The sequence below is a fragment of the Melospiza melodia genome, chromosome 12 (genome assembly GCF_035770615.1).
Source record: "Melospiza melodia melodia isolate bMelMel2 chromosome 12, bMelMel2.pri, whole genome shotgun sequence".
Classification (NCBI taxonomy): Eukaryota; Metazoa; Chordata; class Aves; order Passeriformes; family Passerellidae; genus Melospiza; species Melospiza melodia.
The window spans coordinates 9664738-9686384 of NC_086205.1; the positions used below are offsets into that span (position 1 = coordinate 9664738).

The following is a 21647-nucleotide window of genomic DNA, read 5'->3' on the forward strand; positions in this document are numbered from 1 at the left end:
GGACAGTCCCGCTGTCACACGGGCACCAGCCCTTCACCTCACCAAAGCCCCGCCGGTGCCACTGGCACGACACAGTGCTGCCGGCCCTGCGGGGACGCGGAGCTGCGAGCGCTGTCCCCGCGGAAGGCTCGGGCTCTGTGACCCGGCGCGGCCATCGCCCGCCACAGCGGGCAGTCTGCGCGCATGCGCTGCTCCAACATGGCGGGTTGGCCACTCTCAAGATGGCGGCATTGCCGTGCTCAACGTGGCAGGGCCGCTCTCAAGATGGCGCCTGCACGAAGGGCACAAAATGGCGCGGCGCGGGGCCTCCTCGCCTCAGAAAGTGCCTGTTCTCCCGCCTGAGGCTGACCCCGCCTCCGCGTTCGCAGCGCGATCTCGCGCGGCGCCATCCGGCCTGGGGACACCGCTGCTGGGCTCGGCGGCGCCGGAGGCGGGCGGGCGGCGTCAGGCAGTGGCAGGGCAGCCTGTGTCGCGGTCGCGGCGCGCCGCACAGACGCGAGGGCCCCTGACGTAGCGCGGCGCCATGGCGGGTGTGGGGGCGCGGCCGCGGACCCGGGCCTGGCTCTGGCTCTGAGGGGGCTCCCGCCGCCTCCCCGCGCTCCCGCCGCCTCTCTGACCCCCGCGCCGCCCGATCTGCCCGCCCCAGCCCGCTCCGCCCCGGCCTGCCGCCGAGATGGCGTCGGGGCTGCGCGCCGCCGGGTTCCCCCCCTGGAAGCGGCACATCGCGGAGGAGCTGCGGCGGCGGGACCGGCTGCAGCGCCAGGCGTTCGAGGAGATCATCGCCCAGTGTAAGCGGGGCCCGGCGGGGGCGCGGCCGAAGTAGCGCTTCTCTTCTCCCTCACCGATGCCCGTCAGTATGTGCAGGGAGACTCTGCTCAGTGGGGAGGATGTGGAGTCTTCCTCTCTAGAGATTTTCCAGAACTTGATTCACTCGTGCTCCGTGCTATGGCATGACCCTGCCGCCGTGCTCCCTTCCAGCCCGAATCATTCTGGGATTTCTCCTCTTCTTCAAAAGTGGGAAAGCCGTGTTGGGACAGGGTCCCAGGGGCCTCGGCCGAGCAATTTTCACGGGATTGTTTGGGACATGTCTGTAATAACAGGAAAGTTGGAGTTTCTGCTTTATCGGGGAAAATAAGTAGTTGTTTTAGTTCTCTGAGGGGCTGGAGCGCTTTGCGCTCTGGACAGTGATTGAATGTCTGAATTGTCTGCACAATTCCCGCCCAGTTGCTTGTGGAACCGAGAACAATAGTGCCATTGACCCTGCTCATGGTCTTTTGTAAAATTTGGAGCCATCCAGGGGCCAGCACTCTCTGTTCAGGGCTTTCCTGCCCGCCCCTCTCCTGCCTCAGCTGTGTCAGGATGGCAGAGGGGTCCCACGCACTGTGGGAGAAAACAAACGGCAGAGCTGGGTTTGGCCTCTCTGCCAGGCCTGTTCTCCTGGTTGCTGTCCTTTGGGCATCTGCAGAGTGTGAACTTTGAACTACTCTGTTTTAGCAGATAGCCATGCACCTGAGAAGTTGCTCTCTCTTTCTCTATTAAGCTTTCATAAGACCAGTCCCACACAGTACCTGGATTAATGAGGAGTTCCTGGGGTTGTAGGTGGATGGTGCCTTAACCTGTTAAGATCAAAGAGGAGGGAGAACACAGTGATGTGGTGGAGGCTCATGTAGCATTTGGCTGTGTCACAGTAATTAAAGGGTCTAGATCACAGCTAGTGATCTAGGCAGGAGAAGATGGGACTCTGGATTTGCTTTCTGGTTGTCTTAAGTGCACTTTTTGCTCCTGCAGATAACAAGCTGCTGGAGAAGTCAGACCTTCATGCAGTGCTGGCTGATAAACTTCAAGCAGAAAAATATGACATACAGAGCAGACATGAGATCAGGTATGTAACACTCCTTTTTTGTCAGCTGCTGTTTGTTGTACACCTTGTAACCTAAACCTCTTTGATGCCTCAGACAAACAACTCCCAGATCCCTACAGTGACTTGGCACACAACAAACTTAAATTCTGGTGGACTGAATATAACTTATAGCTGTGTGTAAGCCTATGATGAAGTTACAATAGGTTTAGAGTATGTGGCACAGAAAGATTTGGCCAGGTTTGGGAAGGAAGCTGATTTATCACAAACTCATGGGATAGAGGTGGACCACAATGAGCTGCTGCTCCTGGTGTGTTTGCCTTGTAACACTTCCTGTGTTTTCTGCTCTTCCTATTGAGTATAGACTGGTTTAATGACTTCATTTCTTTCAATCTGTGTCATCACATGAAAGGGGAGAACAGAAATAAACTATGATTGCAAAGTGTCAGTCCTAAGTAAGCTCCAGATGCCAAAAGGAAGGTGTTTTGTGCCTCCTTTTTAACAGGATTTCTTGGGAAGCTTCTTCCCTAAGCTGGAGTAGCACTTGTGCTGAAGGCAGGGGTTGTGCTGCTGGTTCTGCTGGTGTTTGCACAGCAAACCTGTGTGTCAGAAGTGTCCCTTGGACAGCCTGTCTGTTCCAGGTGAGCGCTGGCCAGCTCTGCCCTCAGTGTACCTGAAGAGAAGGCGGGGCCAAGGAGCTCAGAATTCCTGCTTCTGTAAAAATTGCTTCCTCTGATGAGGTTCTTTTTGCTCTTGTCCTGAAACCAGAACCCCTCTAGAGCAGGGAGCTGTATGAGCATGTACAATTGGATACAAAACAAATCAGTATAGCAGAGAGGGAAGAAGTTTCCTCCTGGGTTTACAGGAATTGCAGGCAAAACTCCAGCAGGCTGGACTTAACACCCATGTGAAAGTTCCCAAAGGCTTTCTGATGGCTGTAGCTGTCTTGAACCATTTCAGTTTATGGGAATTGTGTTCTGGCTGAATGCCATGTCTTAAAAGATGATGCTGGACCAAATGTGGATGAGAAGAAAGACACAGAAGCAGCATCTGAAAGTAAATAGCCAGCTGAACTCTGGTACTGTGCTCAGTATATGACAGGTTTTTGAAACAGAATTACTTTTCTATTCCTAGATAGCTGAAGAAAGGTGTGTTTACTTCCCTCAGGGTCAAGGAGTAGTATCTAGTGCTGGCTGTAGGGGTATGTTTGGCTGGAGTTACGGGATGTATTGGATATTACCACAGGACTTGGCTTCTTGTCTGTTTGCACACAATTTTTTGGAAATGCAGTTAGTGCAGCATTAGTTCAGTGAGGAGTTGGTTGATTGTTTCTTTAGAAGAGCGTTAGGTTACTGATATCACTGTGAGACATTTGGATGGATTATCTGTTTGTCCCTGAACTGTACAACACAAAATGACTGCAGAAAGGGATGCAATTACCTTGTTCTGTTTGTCTGATATAATGATATTTTAATTAAAATTGTGATTTTTAAGAAGCTGTAATTCAAAATACAGCTGATAATGTGCTCAGAGTCTGTGTGTATATACTTTTAAGAAACTTGGTTTTCTCTGCTCCTGCCTCTGTGTTTTCAGAGACACGAGTGATAAATGTTACATTCCATAGTTGTTTGGGGCCAGAGGGTGATATAAATGTTCTTATATGTAAAAATTCGAGATTATCTCACAGTAATAGTGTTGAAAAACACAGTTAGTAACCACTTGAAAACTTATGCACAAAAAGAGTATAGTCAGGCCAATGGAGGAGTGACTTGTCACACCTGAGACTGTAAACCCAAGGGCCTGGGAATACTCCCTTGGTTTCCTGGCTTTTGGTTCTGTACCCTCTTCATCTTGCATCTTCAAGTTCTACCACCTCCCTCCAGAACAAATCAGAGTGGTAAAATATTTGTAATTTTTTCCAGAATTTAGAGACTGTACTTCTAAGACTCAGTCATCTTCATGCAAATTTAAACAAAGCTAGTTATCTTCCCTTGGAGTTTGAATACTGGTTTAGAAATGTACAAAAAGTGAATCTGGTGCTCAGGAGATGTAACTTTCCAGTCCTGTGTGATTTGGTTTGTTATGAATCACCTGTGTCCCTGGTGTACAGAGCTTCCAAAGGAGGCAATGTCTGGACCTGGCAAAGGCACAGAAGGAGCTGGGTTCTAGTTTGGGACATGTCTTGTTCTTCTCTGTGCAATTGCAGCCCAGGACACGACAGCACATGGAACGACGCTCAGCTGCAGGAACTGGCCCAGCTGAAGATAAAGCACCAGGAGGAGCTGACTGAGCTGCACAAGAAACGTGGCGAGGTTGGAAAGTCTTATGTTCTCTGTGGTCCATGTGTGGCCTTTTGGGAGCCTGACCATGATTTTACCAGGCTCATTAATCATCATTTTTTCCTCCTTTCATCTAGAGTCTTTTTAAGCTTCCCCAATTTCTGATGATTAAAACCAACCAGACACAGGCTGGTCTATAATGCTGTCACCAGGAGATAAGAGCTTCTATTGTCAGCACAGCATGATTATTAAGTGCTGAATTTTCTGCTTCATTAATAGGTTCTTAGCTGTATTAGAGGAGGAAGGAACTGATCTGGGCCACAGAGCTGTATATGACACTAGTAACCTGCAAAGACTTAGAGTGAGTGGGGCACAGGGGGCTGTGTGTGGTTTCACTGGTCTCACTTTGCAGCACCAGCCAAGACTGAAAGAGCCACAGTGCTAAGCTGGAAGGGGAGTGCTGGTTCAGAGCCCAGGAGTTCTGTAACATTCTCACTTGGGCCTGGAGGAGAGGAAAAGTCAGACCTCCTGGATTTTTATTTTGGGTTTGTTTTTTTTTTTTTGGCCAGGAGATAGGGAATTTCAACAGCAGAATTTGGTTTATAAAAGCACAGCAGTGGTCTGAATGAGTCTGAAACCCGAATGGGACTGCACACTTTCATAGGGAAAAGGTATGAATGGCCTGGAAAATGCTCCTTTGATCACACCCCACTGGAGGTGTGGAGAAGCTCTAGTGTCAGCAATTCTGAGCTTTCCAAAGAGGAGACTGTTTTCTCTGGGAGGTGTGCACCAAGTGGTTAGGGCACTCAGAATGGTTTCTTTGCTTCCAGCCTGGTGTCCTGAAACCACTTACACAGGCAGGCACTCTTCCCAGAAATCAGTCTGCCTTCTTCCTGGGCAGCTGAGGCCGTGCTGCTGGGTAAGGTATGAGCTGGCAGCTGCAGCTTGGCAGCCTTGGCCTCTGCCTCTGTGCTCTGCAGGCACTCTACCAGCTACTTCCTCTGTGAGGAAACTCTTGGTGGCACCTGTGTTCACAGTGAGAGCTGTGTGTCTCCTGGAATGGCTGTTCTGGCCCTAACAGGATGATTAGTTTCTTGGTTGTCAGTACTCATTTGTTTACTTACTTGACAATTTTTAAATTCTGTATTGATTTTTCCACTACTAAAATTTCTTCTAATATACATTTGGTTTGATCTGACTGTTAATGAAGCTTTTCGAGGGAAGAGAATGAGACAGCAAAAGACAGCAGCTTCTTGACAATTTATTTTTGAAAGTGGATTCTCTGATTTAATGACCTGAGTAGCAGATCTGCATAGAAAGCTGGGGTAAAAAAATACCTGAAATGTGTGATCCATGCTTTTAATGCTAGATGAGTCTGTGCTTGCACTGAAGGCTGCTCAGTATGTTATCCACTGACATCCCTGCAGTTTGTAATGAAATTTTCTCCTCTCTCCAGCTGGCCCAGTCTGTAATTGATTTAAACAACCAAATGCAGCAGAAGGACAAAGAGATGCAGATGAATGAAGCCAAGTGAGTAAGAGCTGTTTTGTCAGTGACCAGACTTCTGATGGAGTTCTTTATTGGAGTTATAATATTCTCTAGGAGTCTTAGCCCAGGGCTAAAAATGCTTTGTGAGGCGTTGTGCAAACAGCAAGAGGAAGATGGCACAGGTCCCAAAGGAGGTCCTCATGGTTTTGTATGTTTTGTTTCCATTCCAGGATTGCAGAGTATTTGCAAAAGATTTCTGAACTGGAAACAGAGTGCCAGGAATTGCGTAGCAAACTGCAAGATCTTGAGCGAGCTAATCAGACACTGAAAGATGAATATGATGCTCTCCAGATCACCTTCAATGCCTTGGAGGAGAAACTAAGGAAAACTACTGAGGACAACCAGGAGCTGGTCTCACGTTGGATGGCAGAGAAAGCACAAGAAGCCAATCGTTTGAATGCAGAAAATGAAAAGGATTCAAGGTGAGATCCATGACCTTTGTTTGATAAAACTGGTATGTTTTTCAGTTATGAGTGCATAGGATAAAAGCAGATTTAGTTTTGACCTCTGAGATCTCTATTATTGCACAACACAGTGAGAGTCCAGAACTTTTTCCAGCCAACACAGACTGACACTGCGTTAAAACATTCCTGTCTTTTAAATGAATAAAACATGTTCTTTTGTTTCTTCAGCAACATTTAACTGTGTGCTGAAGATCATAAAACAGATAGAAACTGTGGGGTTTTGCTGGTATTAGGCTTGGACTTCTCTTGTTCATATTGCATCTTATCCTGTTATCCTTTTTTGACCTGACTAACTCCAGTGTTTTTTGCATTCCTCTAGAATGAGCATCTGCCATGAGCGATGTAAAACTTACTGCAAAAGTAATTTTTTTAAAAAAAGGCTTTTTTTCCTTGCAAAATAATTTTTCTTCTGAATTGTTTCAGCTTACTTGCCAGCTAATGATACCTGGAGACTGACCTATATTACATGCCTCACAGTAGTGGCAGTTTTGTCTTAGTTTCACTAACATAAGTATTACTTTGACAAGTTCTTACCCTCCAAGGTAGTGTGTATTCATATGGATCATAAAGGGCTATAGGTTCACTTTGCCTCATTGCCTCACTTGAGTGATCTTGTCTTTTGCTACTCACAATAAGAAAACTGCCTCTCCTGCTCAGAGTATCATGAAAAGCAGGATAAAACTAGAGCAGGCGACTGATTTTTTTTTTTTTTTTTTTTTTTTTTTTTTAATCCTATGAGGCCCATCAAAACTGTGCAGGGTAGCCTTTGGAATGGGATTAAGAAAATGTTGATGTTTTTCTTTCTTAATAACCTTGGGTTCTCTTTCTTAGGAGACGCCAGGCCAGGCTGCAGAAGGAGCTGGCAGAAGCTGCCAAAGAACCCTTGCCTGTTGAACCGTAAGCAGTCTTGGTTTACAGTCTCTTTCGTCAGTTTGTGCCTCAGGTTTATGCAGAAGCATGATAAATGGTATATTTGTTACTCCTAAATTGGGTGATGTAGAGGAGTGTTGGCACTTCTTGTGTAAAGTCAGAAAGTGCAGTAACTCTCCCTACCTGAACTTACAGAAGAAGGAGCTCTTTTAGGACTGAAAATAGATGCTTGGACTTTAAGTCCCAGGAATGGTTCATATGGTCAATAGATGTTGTTACAAAAATGTTTTCATATGGAGATACGTGCCTTTGGTCTTTAAGATAGTTTTTCATGAAACAGTGAAGTAATGAAACAATTACTTTGGAGATGCCTGGATTTGAAAATGTTAGACTATAAACATGCTCAAGGATTTCCTGTAGGAACAGGTACTAAGTGAATTAACCTGGGTGAAAATACCTGGCTTCCATACTGGCAGGGATTTATTGTCTGAGGGAAAAACAGTGGAGTACTTTACCTGGCAAGATGAAGAGAATCCCTCTAGTCCCTTGTTCTTGCCCTGCTGTGTTTGGCTCTCTGCTGTGGGATCAGGGGGCTGCAGGGAGCAGTGGGAGCTGTGGGTGCTCCGAGCTGGGCTGATCAGGATGTTTGTGTTTGCCCACTCCAGAGCTGCTGCATCTGATGCTGTGCCTGGGCCCTGCTGGGTGGTGCCAGAGCAGCCCGCAGGCTTTTTCTGCAGATCTTTTCTCTTTATGTTCACATCACAGACTCCCATTAAGTGCTGTGCTGCAAGCCCTTGCAAAGGAGAGAAGCAGTGCATCCCTCTGGAAGGGAGGCTGTGCAAAAGGCTGGGAGAGGAAGGAGGGGCAGGTAGAAAGGGAATATGAGACACCCGATAGCATAATTGCTTCTGTATACTACTCAAACTCCACTTCAGAGATGGCCTTGATTTCTTCTTGATGATTTTTTAGTTGGAGAGTTTGTGTTGTGTAAATGGGCTGCTTGCTGAAGGGAAAAACTGCAACATTTCAGGGGGTGTGCCCTGGTGTTTATATTCACTTAAAAATACATTGTTAACCTGGAAAGTTCTTTTGCAACACATAGTTTTAACAGCAGAAACTTTGTATTTTTAAAAATGAATATTAGCAGAACTTGATAATATTTTCTTGAACCACAAGCTTGATACGTTCAATCAGTGAATATATTTTCTATAGCCTTTTCATGTATACTCTCCTCCAAAATCTTAGAATTTAAAGTGCAGCTATATTCTGAAATGAGAGATTAGTTGTTTTTGTCCTTTTAAATGCTTTTGCAGCTGAGTGTTATCTGATGGCACAATTTGGTTATTTAAATGCTGAATTTAAACTTCTCTTCAGTCAAATGGCATTAGTAAAATGTGTTTAAAAATAGTTTGTCCTGCAAAATCAGCAGTGGAGGAAAAATCATCATGAAGGGAAAAATACTAGGCTGTCAGAGCCCATGGTGACTAATGGGAGAAATCTTCAGCACTAGCTGAGTAATTTAGCTGAATTAATTTATTGTACATGGGTTGGAATCTCACATTGTGTTCAGCTGACCACCAACACTTACACGGAGTGAGCAAAACCAGCTCTCACACTTAATAGTGCTGTACCTGAATTACAACAGTGTAGAAATTATTAGGGTGTCCTTGGTGTAGGTGAAGTAGGAAAATTCAATTAACCTCTTGTGCTTTCTTTAACACTTGCTTGTTTTGAAACAGCAAAAAAGGTGCTGATATCACCTGTACTTGGTGTTGCAGTAACTCATGCTTTTGTTGTTCTGTAACTGCTCCAGCAAGTATCATTCACTCTGTAGTGAAGCCTTGCTCATGTGGGGGGTTGTTACAATGCTGCGTGTAGTTAGTACTACAGGCTGAAACAGGATGCCTGTATTAAAGAGAATCTGAAAAGGAGGTCTGAAAACAGAAAAAGGGGAAGTGGAAATCCAGCCCTGCTGTCAGTGAGTGGAATTGGCAGCTGGAAGGAAAAATCCTGAAATTTAGTTGCTGTCTATATCTGTTTTCAGACAATGTGTGTTGAATTACATCTCTGACAGTTGCATCAGTGTGTGTTATCTGGATCTACCCGTGTGTTGCTGCAGCTCCAGAAACCTGGGGTGTGCTGGGCATGGAACTGACAGGCCCTGGAACAGTGCCATCCTGTCAGTTGCTGCTGTCAGAGCCTGATGGAAAAGGAGGTGTTTTCTCTCACTTCAGCAGGGATGATGACATCGAAGTGCTTGCAGATGAAACCTCTGACACAGCTGAGGAAACCTCTCCGGTGCGAGCTGTCAGCCGGACGTCCAGGTTTGTGACCAAGGCATTCCTGTAGCATGTCACTGAGGGAGAACACGGGGCACAGCAGAGCTGGAACAGAGTTAGGAATGCAGCTTAGGTTTCTAGTTGCCTGTACATGGAACACAGTTTAGTGCTTCTACCAGAGAAGTAGAAACTCATGTGCTGTACTCTCTGTTGCCATGCTTTAGATGTGCTGGTTTTCCTTTGCTGTTTTGACTGAATTACCCTAGTGCCTGAGAAATCTTTGTTTAATCTTGAAAACAAATATTTAAAAACTATATAGTTGATGATGTGGCTATTACAATGCCTGTTGTTTTATGCCTCCATTACTCTACAAGATATCAGTGTGAATATTGATATCACAATAGCAATAGCTATTTGCATATAGCCGGGTTTATCTGAAATGCTGAAAATAATCTTCACCTAGATTAAATGCATCTTGTTTTTTCTCTAAAATACCAGTGAGTGGAAAGTAAGAGGTAGTTACATGAGATCATGGATTAATTTGATTGAAATTTCAGACTTGGCAGACTGTTCTATCTAAACCCAGCAATTCACAGGTTGAATTTGAGGGCCATTGAAGAAACTTCACCCACAGAATCTGTTCTGAGTTGTAGTTAGTGATGACTTTTGCACTGATGCCTGCCTTGGTGTTCTGTCTCTGGGCTGGGTCTGAGGGGAGGGAGTCTTTCCAGAGACATGTTGCTATGAAATGTGTTTGTATTGATCTTTATGTGGAGAAGCTATTCACAAGGTTTAAACCTGTCCTCCCCTCCTTCAGTAAGCGACTCTCCCAGCCAGCTGGAGGCCTTCTGGACTCTATCAGTAATATCTTTGGGTAGGTTAGAACACTTTCACCTCCTTGTTTTGTTTATTGGTTTCAATGTACACCAAAATCTTGGTGATGCAGGGAATGCAAACAAGTATTTCCAGCCTTCCTTCTAGCTTCTGCCTTTCTTTATTTTTTCTTTTTTGTTCTCCTCAACTTCCTGTTTCTTCCATCTTGCCGTGTGCTGACCTCTGACCTTTCCCTCCAGTCTGTCTGAGTCTCCCCTTTTGGGACATCAGTCTTCTGATACTGCCAGGTGAAAACATTATCCACTCTTAGTCCAGCATGTGATTGTATTCCATTGAAGTAACGTGGAACCCTGCATTGTGCTGATTAGATTCTGCAGTTGATAACTCTGGTTAGAAACTATCATCAGTGAGAGAGGCAATGAGCCCCTCTCTGTGGAGAGAATCCATGGGGTTTGCTCTTACTTTCCACTGCACTTTGCTCCTTTAGTAGGGTTAATTAAAATAAGTTGTTGAGTTCTGTGCTTTGTATCCAGAGTGGAGCCAGGCCTTCTAAGCTAAGCTCTGCAGTAGGTGGATGTCTTTGCTTAAATGGAGCAGCCCAAGCTTTGGAACACAGCATTTTGCTGCCTAGGATGTAGTGCTGAAATGGTGTTGAGTCTTCCTAGACATAACAGTGGAGCTGCAGCCAGTCCCATGTTCCCTTCCTATTGAAAACATTAAAACACTGCTCCAAAATGAGGTCAGTAATCAGTTCAGATAACTTATGTGGTGAACTGTGAAATATCTAAAGCTACAAGTGAATATAGTGTTACATGACAAATGTAATTTTTGAAAGATGGAATGAAAACAGAGATGTTAAAAGCACCTTCCCCCATTTTTTACTTTCTGTACAGAGTAGTTAATTGACAGGTAGACAGCAGGATGAATTCAAGAGAAACAGTGTTCATTTCTCATTTTAAAATATTTTTGTTTTGTTTCATCTCAGGAGGCGTTCTCTGTCCTCATTCCCTGCACCCCAGGACAATGCAGAGCCACATCCAGGTGCCAGTAAAGAAGTGAGAGTGCCCACTACTGCCATTTGTGTCTTTGTGAGTACAGAAGGAATTCTCTGCTCTGCCATTCTTTGTTCTGGTTTTGGAGGAAGTGAATCCCCTATGTGGGAACTGATATCCTGAGACTCTTTCTGTTAGCACTGCCAAACAGGAAGGAATTCTTGGTTTGGTAGAATTCATTCCATTCCATTTTACTCCTACCCCACATGTTTCTCAGAGCTGTGCTAAATGTCTGTCTTACTGAGGTCGATGATGACAAAGAAGTTTTCTGAGGGCACAGGGAAATTCCACCCCATTACCCTTTGGCTCCCAGCAGTCCCTATTCTATCATGCCATAGTAGAGCAGTGATGGAGGAAGAGATTGCTGACAGTTTGGGATTAATTCAGTTCCAGTTCTCCACAGAAAAAGGAGTTGTGGCACCAAATGTAATCCAACAAACCTGGTGAAGAGGAGCTCGTGGTGATGGGGTGTTCTCGCTGGCTGTGCATGATCAAAGGTTTTCAAGCTGAGACCTCCTTTATGTGTTCCTTGGCCTCACAAAGCCAAACCTAAGTTTCTGTGCAAGTCATTGTCTTGTGACTGAAAGGAAGGTGTCTTGTAATGCAGCTGCTGGTTTGAATATGCCTCTGGAGCTTTTTTAGGCACTCCAGAGCTGGATGTGGGTTTTTCATGGATATTAAATGACTGATTTTCTTCATCCAGAGTATCAGTGGGGCTCATTACAGCAGGGAAGCATGTGTAGTCTTGTCTGCCCTGCTACCATATTCTCTAGTGCAAGTTGTGGATGGAGGGAGTGGCAGTGTCACCTCAGGTGAGAGCAGGGTCATGACTGAAATGGCAGCTGGAGCTGGCTTGAATGGGGGACATCAGGTGAGGAGGTGTTAGGCTTTAGCTCCAGTGTTTTGAGTCCAGGTGAGGGTCAAGACATGTCTAGGTCAGGCAGAGGATTCTAGGAATTAATGCAAGGGCTCTGTGGCAGAGGTTTGGCCAATGCAGGGAGCAGACTGGGCTCACCTTTGGAGAGGCAAGTAGGAGGTGGAAGAGGCAGTCACTTCAGGTCTAGCTTGTAGGCAAGGCCTTTCACCAGTTTTGCTGTGAATGGCTCCTCTGCATTTGCAGAAAGATCAGATTTGAAGTGTGATTTAGCCTTAAATATGAGCTGGCAGACTACATTCAAGCAACAAATTCCATAAAAATACAGGTTTCCAGGAAAGCTGGTTTTGAAGGAGCACGTCCTGAAAATACTTTAAATGAATTACAATTGTGGTGGTAATACTGTGTAGGTAAGTAGTCTAAAGCTGTGAAATGAATAGAGGAATAAAAAATGAATTATTATTAAAATTAGCATAGGTTTTAAAAGGTCAAGAATTCAGAACATTAGGCTGTGAGAAGCAGAAGTGCTGGGGGGTCAGTACATCTGCAGAGAGGAGGCACAGCTTAAGCCCAAGTCCTCTGCAAGCAGGTGCTGTCACACTTGTGCTGCAGAATCACCAGCACACCCAGTGAACATAGAGCATCTGCTGTGCTGTTTCCTAGCAGACCTGCTTAACTCAAGCCTGACTTGAGTGTTCCATGGTTGCATGAACTGATTGGATCATGTTCCATGGCTGTCTCTAGATGGAAGAATGAAAAGTTACTTTCCTTCTACAGCACATCAACTGTTACTGTTTTTTGTCCTGTCCTTTCCTTATTTTCTGTATTCTGGTGTGACTTAAGAGCCTAAGCTTAGGAAGCATTCTAAGGCTTTTGGTAGTTTGTTATTGCTGCTGAGTCCTTGCTGCTGGTTTTTTTTGATGTGCTTTTGTTTTTTCTTTAGATACGGATCAGCCCTTTTGCTGTCTGTGCACCACCAGCCACAGCAGAATTTCAGTCTGTGGCTTTATTTCCTCTGAAAGATGCACAGCTGTAATTCTGTGTAACCTTCAAGTTGTGTAGCTTTCTGCTCTGTGGGTTATGGGTGTGTGCTAATTCCCTTTTGGGTGCCTGTTGTGTTCCTTGCCCTCCTCAGGATGCACATGATGGGGAGGTGAACGCGGTGCAGTTCAGCCCTGGCTCCCGGTTACTAGCAACAGGAGGCATGGACCGGAGGGTTAAGCTTTGGGAAGTCTTGGGAGGTAAACCTTTTTGCTTTGGGGCATGGTGGGATACTAAAAGAATTCATATTTTGGGTCATTTTGTGGCAACTTCTGCTCTAATCCATTGCTCAAGTTTTTGTTCATCTTTCTCTGTGCAGATAGGTGTGAGCCTAAAGGTTCCCTCTCTGGCAGTAACGCTGGGATTACAAGCATAGAGTTTGATAGTGCTGTGAGTATCTGTGCAATATCCACTCTTTGTAGTTGGGAATAAAAATTAATGGAATTATGTTGTTCTCTGCTAGTGTTTCTACTATTGTTTCCATTCTAATTGAAGTTACCTAAGAAATGAGTTAAAACATGAAAGTAGCTGAAATTGTACAAAAGACCTGTCTTTGAAAAGATGCAGTAATTCTATAATTCTGATCCTTGCCTTACAATTCAGATGATGATATGCAGCTCAGACATTGGCTGGTATGGATTTTTGTTTAAAGTAAGAAATTCGCATTCCACTGAAGCTGGCAGAACAGCACAGAAGAAGCAAATACACTCAAATACACTGAGGCTTTATTTCTGTGAAGTTTTTTTTTTCCATAAGTGCTTTACTGAGGTCTGTGATGAATAGTAAAAGGTCTGATTATCCCAAGACTTGCAGTTCCATGCCCTCTTCTCCCAGCAGTTTCTCCCCAGCCATGGCACAGCAATGGTGTGGCTGGCAGAGTGTTTGCTGACAGTGTGAGATGTGCTCAGGTCATGTTCATCTGGAGCATTGGAGACATGACTGAGATCAGCATCCAACAGTCCTGCTTGAAGGAGTTTGGGGTCTTGGATGGGTCTAACTGGACACGTGATCTGACTTTTCTGCTGAGACCTCTTCCATAGCACAAAGCTGATATGATTTCTGCCATTTGGTGATTCTCTGTGCTAAATTATGATACACACCCAAGAGGATCCTTCTTTTGGACACTGACCAGCTCATTAGAGATGTGCTGTTAATCTGCAGGAGAAACTAGTCCTGAGGTTTGGCAAGTTGCTTGAACACACTTGCTGTGAGAATTGCCTGGATGAGATACCAAAGGATTACAAGGATTCAGGAAAGTATTTTGTGATGGACAGGAGTGCAAGCATAAATTTTGTGGTGGCCGTTCTCCATCATGGGTGACTTGTGAAAGCCCTAAGCCTTAAAACCACAAACAAGTCAATTTCTCTCTCCTCAGGCAGATTTAATTTTTGAGATCTTAACTTAAAATGCTAGAATTTTAACAAAAATGGCAAGAATCAGGCTAATTCCACTCTGAGATCTTTCTAAGCAGTGGAGGTAGATGATCCAGGGCTTTTTTCCTCTGAGAAAAAAAAAAAAAAAACAAATAAAAAAGAGGAAAGCAACCCCACAACAGATGAGGGTAGAATGCATTTTCTTGTTGAAGGGAAAGATGAATGTCCTTTTTCTGGTCTGGTTATTGTTATAATTGGTACACATTATTCTTTTTATAATCTAATATAGCCATGTACAAACCCTTCCATTTTGGGGAGAAGCAGGTGCCACAGCCCTTTGGTGAGGGTTACGTTACTTTTCCATAGTGGCATTTGCTACTGTGGTTTTGGTTTTATTCCTTTTTTCCCTTGACAAAATAGCACTAATATGGTTTTAATGGTTTATTGGGAATATTTTAATTTGGTTTGCATATCGACTAGCAGAAGGAATTTGAAAGGAATCTTGTGTTTGCAGGGCTCTTACCTCTTAGCTGCTTCAAATGACTTTGCCAGCAGAATCTGGACAGTTGATGACAATCGATTACGGGTGAGTCTTGCTAGGCAGAGGAGTTTTTTCTGTCTTGTATTCTCTGTTTTGTCTAATGGGGACAGGGCAGTTTTGGAAGCTGGGCATTTACAGACACTTTTAATAGTTCCTTTTGTTGAGAGGTTCTTTATCTCTTGAAGGTCTTCACAGCAAGACCTAAAATACTGTGTTGATCTCCACACAGCCTTGCAGGAAGCTCCAGTTACTATGTATTTTCCCAACACAACCCCCCCACTAGAAAAACCTTGCTACATAAAGTGTGTGTACACTTTTTTCTACCCCTCTGGGGAACTTTAAATGCTTCTTATGATTTATGGAGAGCCACCTCAATGATTCAGCCTCTGTCAAAGGACAGGCTGCTTATAAGGGCTTTGCAGAAGACAAAGAGGGACTTTTGTTTTAAGTCAGGAGCAGCATTCTTGAAAAGGAGCCCTCTGCCTGTCTGTCCAAGGCAGCAAGCCTCAACATGTTGGGCATCATCCTCAATGTCTTTTGAAAGGTTCCTCCTTTCCTCCCAAGTACTTTGTACTCGTATTCTTCTCTAACAGTTGGCTCTGATTTGAAAATAATCCTTTGATAGACCAAAAGAAAAGTTTCACAGCTTTCCAAGAGCCTTTTTAAATTGTCATTTCATAGGTACACTTTCCCTCAACTTCTTATTTTAGTAAGGTACTACTTTGGTGTTCAAATCTTCTGACATTTCAGTGTTGGTTATAACCAGCAGATGCACTGTAATTCATTGGGTAGTTCTCAGTGTGGGCATGTCAAGTCTCAGGAAAGTGAAGAGTATCAGTTCTTTTGCACCTTCTCCTTGGCTGCAAAACCTACTATTGGATGTGGATTATAGTGAATACAAGTTTAGCAGACAGATTACTCACTGCAAAAGGTTAGTTACACCTGCAGACATTACATAATCTTCCTGTAATTCTTTGGAGTGCACTCTGTTTCCAAAATGAAATAGTCCTCTCTGTTTCAATTGTGAGCACTGTGGACTCTCCATGGCTTGCACATAAGCAGGAGGTAGTAAAGCTGAAATCATTGTAAACTTTGCCAAAACTCCCTGCCTAAACATAACAGCTGTATGTGATGTCTGTGCAGCAAGGGCAGAAGGGAGATGCAGAGTGGAAGATAGATCCTTCTTGCTGGAGTTTGTGTTCCTTTCTCAAGACAAGGTGGTCTTTTTGGATGATGTTTTGGGTTTTTTTCCCAAACTTAGCTCCAATTTCTTTCCATTCTTAAGGGCTTTTATTTTGTGTTTCCCCACATCCTGATTGCTTTGTGTAATTTGATATTCTGTTGAATATTTAAAAAAAAATCTTAACTATCTGCAAAGATTTCTGTCTTGTTTTTCATAACTCTTACTTTAGTAATTCATTGTTTTTTTTTGGTGATTTAGTATGTAAATGTTGAGCAATTCTAAGTGAATGTGGTTCATGTGAGAGCCTCCCTCTGCACTTAAAGAAGCTGCTGTTGGGAGTTTTTCTGAAATCCCTGGTTGTCTCAGCTTTCAGGATTTAAGATGTAATAACAATTGAGACTTGATACCCTGTTGTGTCCTCGAGGGAAGCTCCATATGAAAGCAGAAAGGCACAATTTCCATTTTCAGCATGCTTTAACCCCTGGATTGTCCTGCAAGGCTGTGTTGCAGTTGCAATCTGTCCAGGAAATGTAGATGTACAGAGTGTTGAGGAAGGAGCTGGCAGGTTCCTGAGTAACTGGAGAAACTGCAGCAAAAGGTGACCTGTGTTTCCCAGCTCCAGGCTGGACTCTGATAATTAACACTCCTACTCAATGGTCATCTCTGTTTACCTGTAATAGATGTTTTTTCTGCCAAGTAAAGCAGGAGACATGCAAATTACAATTTGAGAAGGTGGAAATCCTCAGTTTGACCATGTCAATCTTGTGTCCCCAGCACACCCTTACAGGTCACAGTGGTAAAGTTCTGTCAGCCAAGTTCCTGCTGGACAATGCACGTATTGTTTCGGGAAGTCACGACCGGACCCTCAAGCTCTGGGACCTCCGCAGCAAAGTTTGTAAGGAAGCTTAAATTCTGCCTTTCATCCTTTCATTCAGGTTTTGTGCTTCTGCTGAATGCTCCTGGCAGTCTGGTGTCAGATCAATTATTGAATCTTTTTGCCAGTAGAAAAATAGAAAAAGCTAGGAGTCATCCCATTTTCTGATATTCTTTAAGTAAGTGAATTCTTTCTGCCTGTTACCTGGAATAAGAAATCCTGTGTGTGCAGGAAGCAATGTTAATGCCATTACACTGAGAGCAGCTGGTTTTGGGAGTGGTCTTTGTTTACCAGTCTGGGAATGGGTATTTTAGTCTTCCACTAAAAACTTGGAGCCAGGCCAGGTTTTTAACTGAGGTGGATGGAAGTGTCTCTTGGAAACATACCAAAAATTTCAGCATCTCAAATGAAGGAATTGCTAGGATCCAGGTTTTTCTTTGGGAGCAACACCTTTTTTCCTTGTTTTTTCTCCTACTGGGGGCTCTTAAACCTGCTTGCACTGAGAGAGCATTTGAGAGTCAAAGTTACCTTGATACCTGAATTGCAAACATAGGTCAAGGAGACAGATTCATGTTGTTTAATAGTAGCAAATTATAGCTGGCTAAATATGAAGTGGAAGTGAAGCAGCTGTCATGGGAACCTTTCAAGTCCTGGCAAAGGAGATTGAGAAAGGGCAGAGAGGTTGAAGACTTAATCAGGATTATTTTAAGACTGTTTGTCCTGTGCCACTCCTTGGGCACTGCTCTGTGTTGCCACTGTATGGCGGGGGGAGGGTTTAGGGATTATTTTCTGTCACAGTTTTCCTCAGTTTGGACAATGTGAATTCAAGCATGTCACCATTGGTTTCTCCTTTTTAGGTATAAAAACAGTGTTTGCAGGATCTAGCTGCAATGACATCGTGTGTACTGAGCAGTGTGTAATGAGTGGACATTTTGATAAGAAAATTCGTTTCTGGGATATCAGGTAAAACTATTGTAGCAGAGGTTATGGTGTATTAGTGGTTATGGGTTTACTGTCAGGTTAATCTAAAGTAGGGAACTCTTTGTCCTGAGCTTGCTAGTTGGGGAGACTGTTATAAAAGCAGCAAAAAGCCATTAAAGATACTTTTGTTACTCCTTTTGCGCTGTTTGGTATTATAGGTTTGTGGGCTTTTTGTTGGTTTTTTTGTTTTTTGTGGGTTTTTTTGTGGTTGTTTTTTTTTGGTTTGTTTTTTTTTTTTTTTTTTGGATGCCATTTCTTTTCTGGAAAGACAGCATACTTGCTGGTAAGTATTTTTCATTGTTCAGTACTTGCTGTTCTAGGGTGGAGTTGTGAGGAAAGTAGTGTCTTAACTGTTTGCTGGAAATGCGAAATGCTATCCACAAGGTGGGATCTAGCTTGGCAAAGAAACAAAATGTAAGAATAAACCAGTAATCCTTTTTCTTCTCTTCCACATTGAGACAGGTCAAAGTTTTGATGCACTGGTTTGGCTTCTGGACCCTAGTTCACAGCTGTCTTTTTTTTTTTTTTCTTTCTTTCATCTTTCTGTCTTTAGGACTGAAAGCATAGTAAAAGAACTGGAGCTGTTTGGAAGAATCACAGCTCTGGACCTGAACCCGGAGCGAACAGAGCTTCTGACCTGTTCCCGTGATGATCTGCTCAAGATCATTGACCTGCGGGTCAGTGCTGTCAAGCAGACCTTCAGGTGAGTGTATTCCTCACAGGAGCACTGTGAATTTCTGGACCTTGTATTGTGGGTTAGCCTTAGTGCTGGAGTGGTTTCCAGGACCTCTGTGAAGACAGCAGTCTCCTCACTTTGCTTTTCTACATGGCAAAGTTCTCTAGAATGTCTAGAAACAGCAAAGATCTGCTCTAATGGATCTTCTCATGTTTCTCTTTTAAGAAGGCAGCTAGGCTTAGAAGTCTGTGTTCTAAAGGAAAGAATTTCTTCAGGTGCCATTGAGAGAAGGGTGTATGAGAAACATGAATTGGGATAAAGGGATGCTGGAGTTTATTCTAAACCATACAGAAATCCTGAACATTGTCTTTAGTATCTCTTCTCATAAATGAGTTAACAGTTATGTGATTCTAACTTTCCAGTGCCCAGGGATTCAAATGTGGCTCTGACTGGACAAGAGTTGTGTTCAGGTAAGGTCAGACATAAACAAGATACCTGATAAACCTTTCCCCAGCTAAACTGAGTGATTCCTGATGCTTGACTGCAGTGGTCCCCATTTACAGCTAGAAGAACGGGGCAGAGTTTGTAATTTGTCCCAGGTTACCTCTTGGTCAAGCCAGAGTGTATCTGTAAATATTGATCCAATTTCTTGGAAATGCTCTGATTTCAAAGTGCTTTCACCTCTTAGTATTAGCAGGTGATAACACATAACTCCTAAAAGACTATTTAATGCCAAGTTGCTTGCTTAGGAAGTTGTGGGTGGAATGATGATGTGAGCTGAAAATTGCTGACTTGCAAATTGTTCTTTGCCTTTTGCACCTGGTCTGATGTGACAGCCCTGATGGTAACTATGTGGCTGCTGGCTCAGCTGATGGGGCCCTCTACATCTGGAACGTGCTTACTGGGAAATTGGAGAGGACACTTGCAAAGCATCACAGGTGAGGGAAGTGGGCCATGCAGCTTAGGCTGGGGATCTGGGTTGTGGATCTTGCTGAGCTATCAAGAAGTTGGAGTTGTACAACTTTACAACTTTTATTGGCATGTGAGAATAATTAATATGCAAAGTCTTTGTGGATTCATGGCAGTATTTTCTAGATTGAATTAGATTAGATTAGATTTGTTGTTATCTTGTTAAACTGATATATGATTCTAGTAAAGTGCATTCCATATGTTTTGAAGAAATTGTACCTCCCTCAGACTTATTAAAAGCCCAAGTCTCATGAGATGTGAGAAAGTGGGTTTTTTAATTGGCAATAAGAGTATTACAGTATTTCATTCCAGTGCCAAGTGCTGTTGTGGAATTCAGCTTTTTTTAAACTGACTCTTGCCTTCCCTTTCAGTTCTTCTATCAATGCAGTCACGTGGTCACCATCGGGTGCCCACGTGGTCAGTGTGGACAAAGGAAACAAGGCTGTGCTGTGGGCTGAGTTCTGACTGACGGAGGGTGAGAGGCTGAGTGTGCTGGTGCTGCTCCGTGCCTGCACAGCATGGAGACCCGAGCCCACATCCATCCAGAGTCAGGATATGGACAAGCACGTGGGCTTTGCTTTCCACAGGGAAGTTCTAAAGCAATGGAGAAAGGAACCTGAGTCAGAGACTTCTCATGGCCAAAACTGCACTGTGGCACTTGGACTCAGAGTGGGATTAGCTGTTGTAGATGGAGAATGCTACTTAGTCATGCCTTTACTTGCAGTATCTATGCACCACGTGGAGCTGAAGATACTAGCGGGATTCCTCACCAGACAGCTGTGCCAAATATCCTGTCACACAAATGTATCTACAGCACTTCTGAGGTGGAAACTTTGGAAAGAAGTCATTGTGTATGCTGACTTTAAAGCATGTTCTGTCTCCTGTGTTCTGTTCTGGTGGCCTAGTTCAGGCATGGGGTGAGAAGATCCTGAAACACGTCCTAGGCAGTTTGAAGTGTTGGAACAGCTTTTAAAGAGGGTCTCCCATGGCTCTGACAGCTCTGCCTTTGAGTCATCAGCTCATTTTAGATCTGTTCTGATCCTGGCACAGGCTCTCCAGCACTATCCTGTGAACTCTGTGTATCGGTTCTTGAGGCAACGGTTTGTTTGTTCTTTGGGACTTCTGCACCCTTGTGTTGAAATGCCCTTCAACAGCTTGGGCATCACAAAATAGGAGGTTTTTTGATCTTTTTATACCACAGGCAGTTTGATTAGTTGGTGTGAGGAGAGAGCTAAGCTTGGTGAGGTTGTTCTAGGAGTTGTGCTGCAGTGATGAGGAATGTAGTAATCCTGTGACTTCAGTCCTGGAATACAGATGTTTGGTTCCTTTTTCTGTTCATCCGTCCTGTCCTGGCGGCTGTCAGTACACAGGGGAGCAGTGGCATCGAATCCCAAATGCATTGTTTTGGTGCTGGCAATTCCAGGCCACTTGCCCCGTTCCTGAGCACACGTGCAATATTCCCGTTTGCGCTGGAGCCCTCTGTGGTACGGAGCGGTGTCTGAGCTCTGTCCCTGTTCTGGCACCCTGAACCATGATGTGTCTGAGTGTGAGCTACCTGGCATATCCTTATCCAGCCAAACCTTTCCACATCATCTGGGCCTCAAGACAAGCCACCAGCGTTTTATTGCCTTTTTATTTGCACTTTATTTTCTTCTTTCCCGATAGTGTTTTACTATGGAAGTGTGTTCTTTGGAGGGGCTGGGTTGGGGGAGCTGGTCTGACAGGCTCCCTCTAACCCAGCCTTTCACTCAGACACTTTCTGCAGAGGGGAATTAGAGTACATGGGGCAAAGTTTTTATTTATTCAGCTGCCCATAAAAACTTGATTGTAAATAAACTTGTGTTCTGCTTTTAAAACCCCACACTGCTCTGATTTATTTATTTGTGCATCTGTGTGCGAGATCTTGTTTGGAATAAGTGCAGAGGGGGATCTGAAATGCCATTTTCCTGGT

At 44.1% G+C, this 21647-nt stretch overlaps 1 protein-coding gene and 2 non-coding genes across 11 annotated transcripts; all 3 read left to right on the forward strand.

The window, feature by feature from the left end:
• The first annotated feature begins 658 nt into the window (after positions 1–658).
• Positions 659–21557, forward strand: ATG16L1 (autophagy related 16 like 1). Of its 9 annotated transcripts, none has more exons than XM_063166751.1 (19): positions 659–788; positions 1789–1882; positions 4065–4170; positions 5594–5667; positions 5856–6107; positions 6981–7046; positions 9254–9343; positions 10116–10172; positions 10372–10419; positions 11118–11220; positions 13194–13299; positions 13419–13489; positions 14987–15058; positions 16971–17091; positions 17928–18033; positions 18605–18754; positions 19150–19197; positions 19564–19665; positions 20068–21557. In XM_063166751.1, exons 1-19 carry the CDS (start codon positions 674–676, stop codon positions 20159–20161), a joined length of 1875 nt encoding a protein of 624 aa, XP_063022821.1. In that variant the 5' UTR covers positions 659–673; the 3' UTR covers positions 20162–21557. The 9 variants fall into 9 exon arrangements, with proteins under 9 accessions (XP_063022821.1, XP_063022822.1, XP_063022823.1 ...); XM_063166752.1 differs by having other exon boundaries at positions 9257–9343; XM_063166757.1 differs by lacking the exon at positions 659–788 and adding an exon at positions 836–854.
• Positions 11429–11698, forward strand: LOC134424003 (small Cajal body-specific RNA 6). The gene has a single exon (XR_010029296.1). It is a non-coding gene; the product is annotated as a small Cajal body-specific RNA 6 (non-coding RNA).
• On the forward strand, positions 13867–14129 carry LOC134424001 (small Cajal body-specific RNA 6). The gene has a single exon (XR_010029294.1). It is a non-coding gene; the product is annotated as a small Cajal body-specific RNA 6 (non-coding RNA).
• Positions 21558–21647: the final 90 nt, after the last annotated feature.

Coding starts and splice junctions, on each gene's coding strand:
- ATG16L1 (XM_063166751.1), top strand. CDS start 674: ATGGCGTCGGGGCTGCGCGCCGCCGGGTTCCCCCCCTGGAAGCGGCAC. Junction 789..1,788: donor CGAGGAGATCATCGCCCAGT/GTAAGCGGGGCC, acceptor TTGCTCCTGCAG/ATAACAAGCTGCTGGAGAAG. Junction 13,490..14,986: donor GCATAGAGTTTGATAGTGCT/GTGAGTATCTGT, acceptor TTGTGTTTGCAG/GGCTCTTACCTCTTAGCTGC.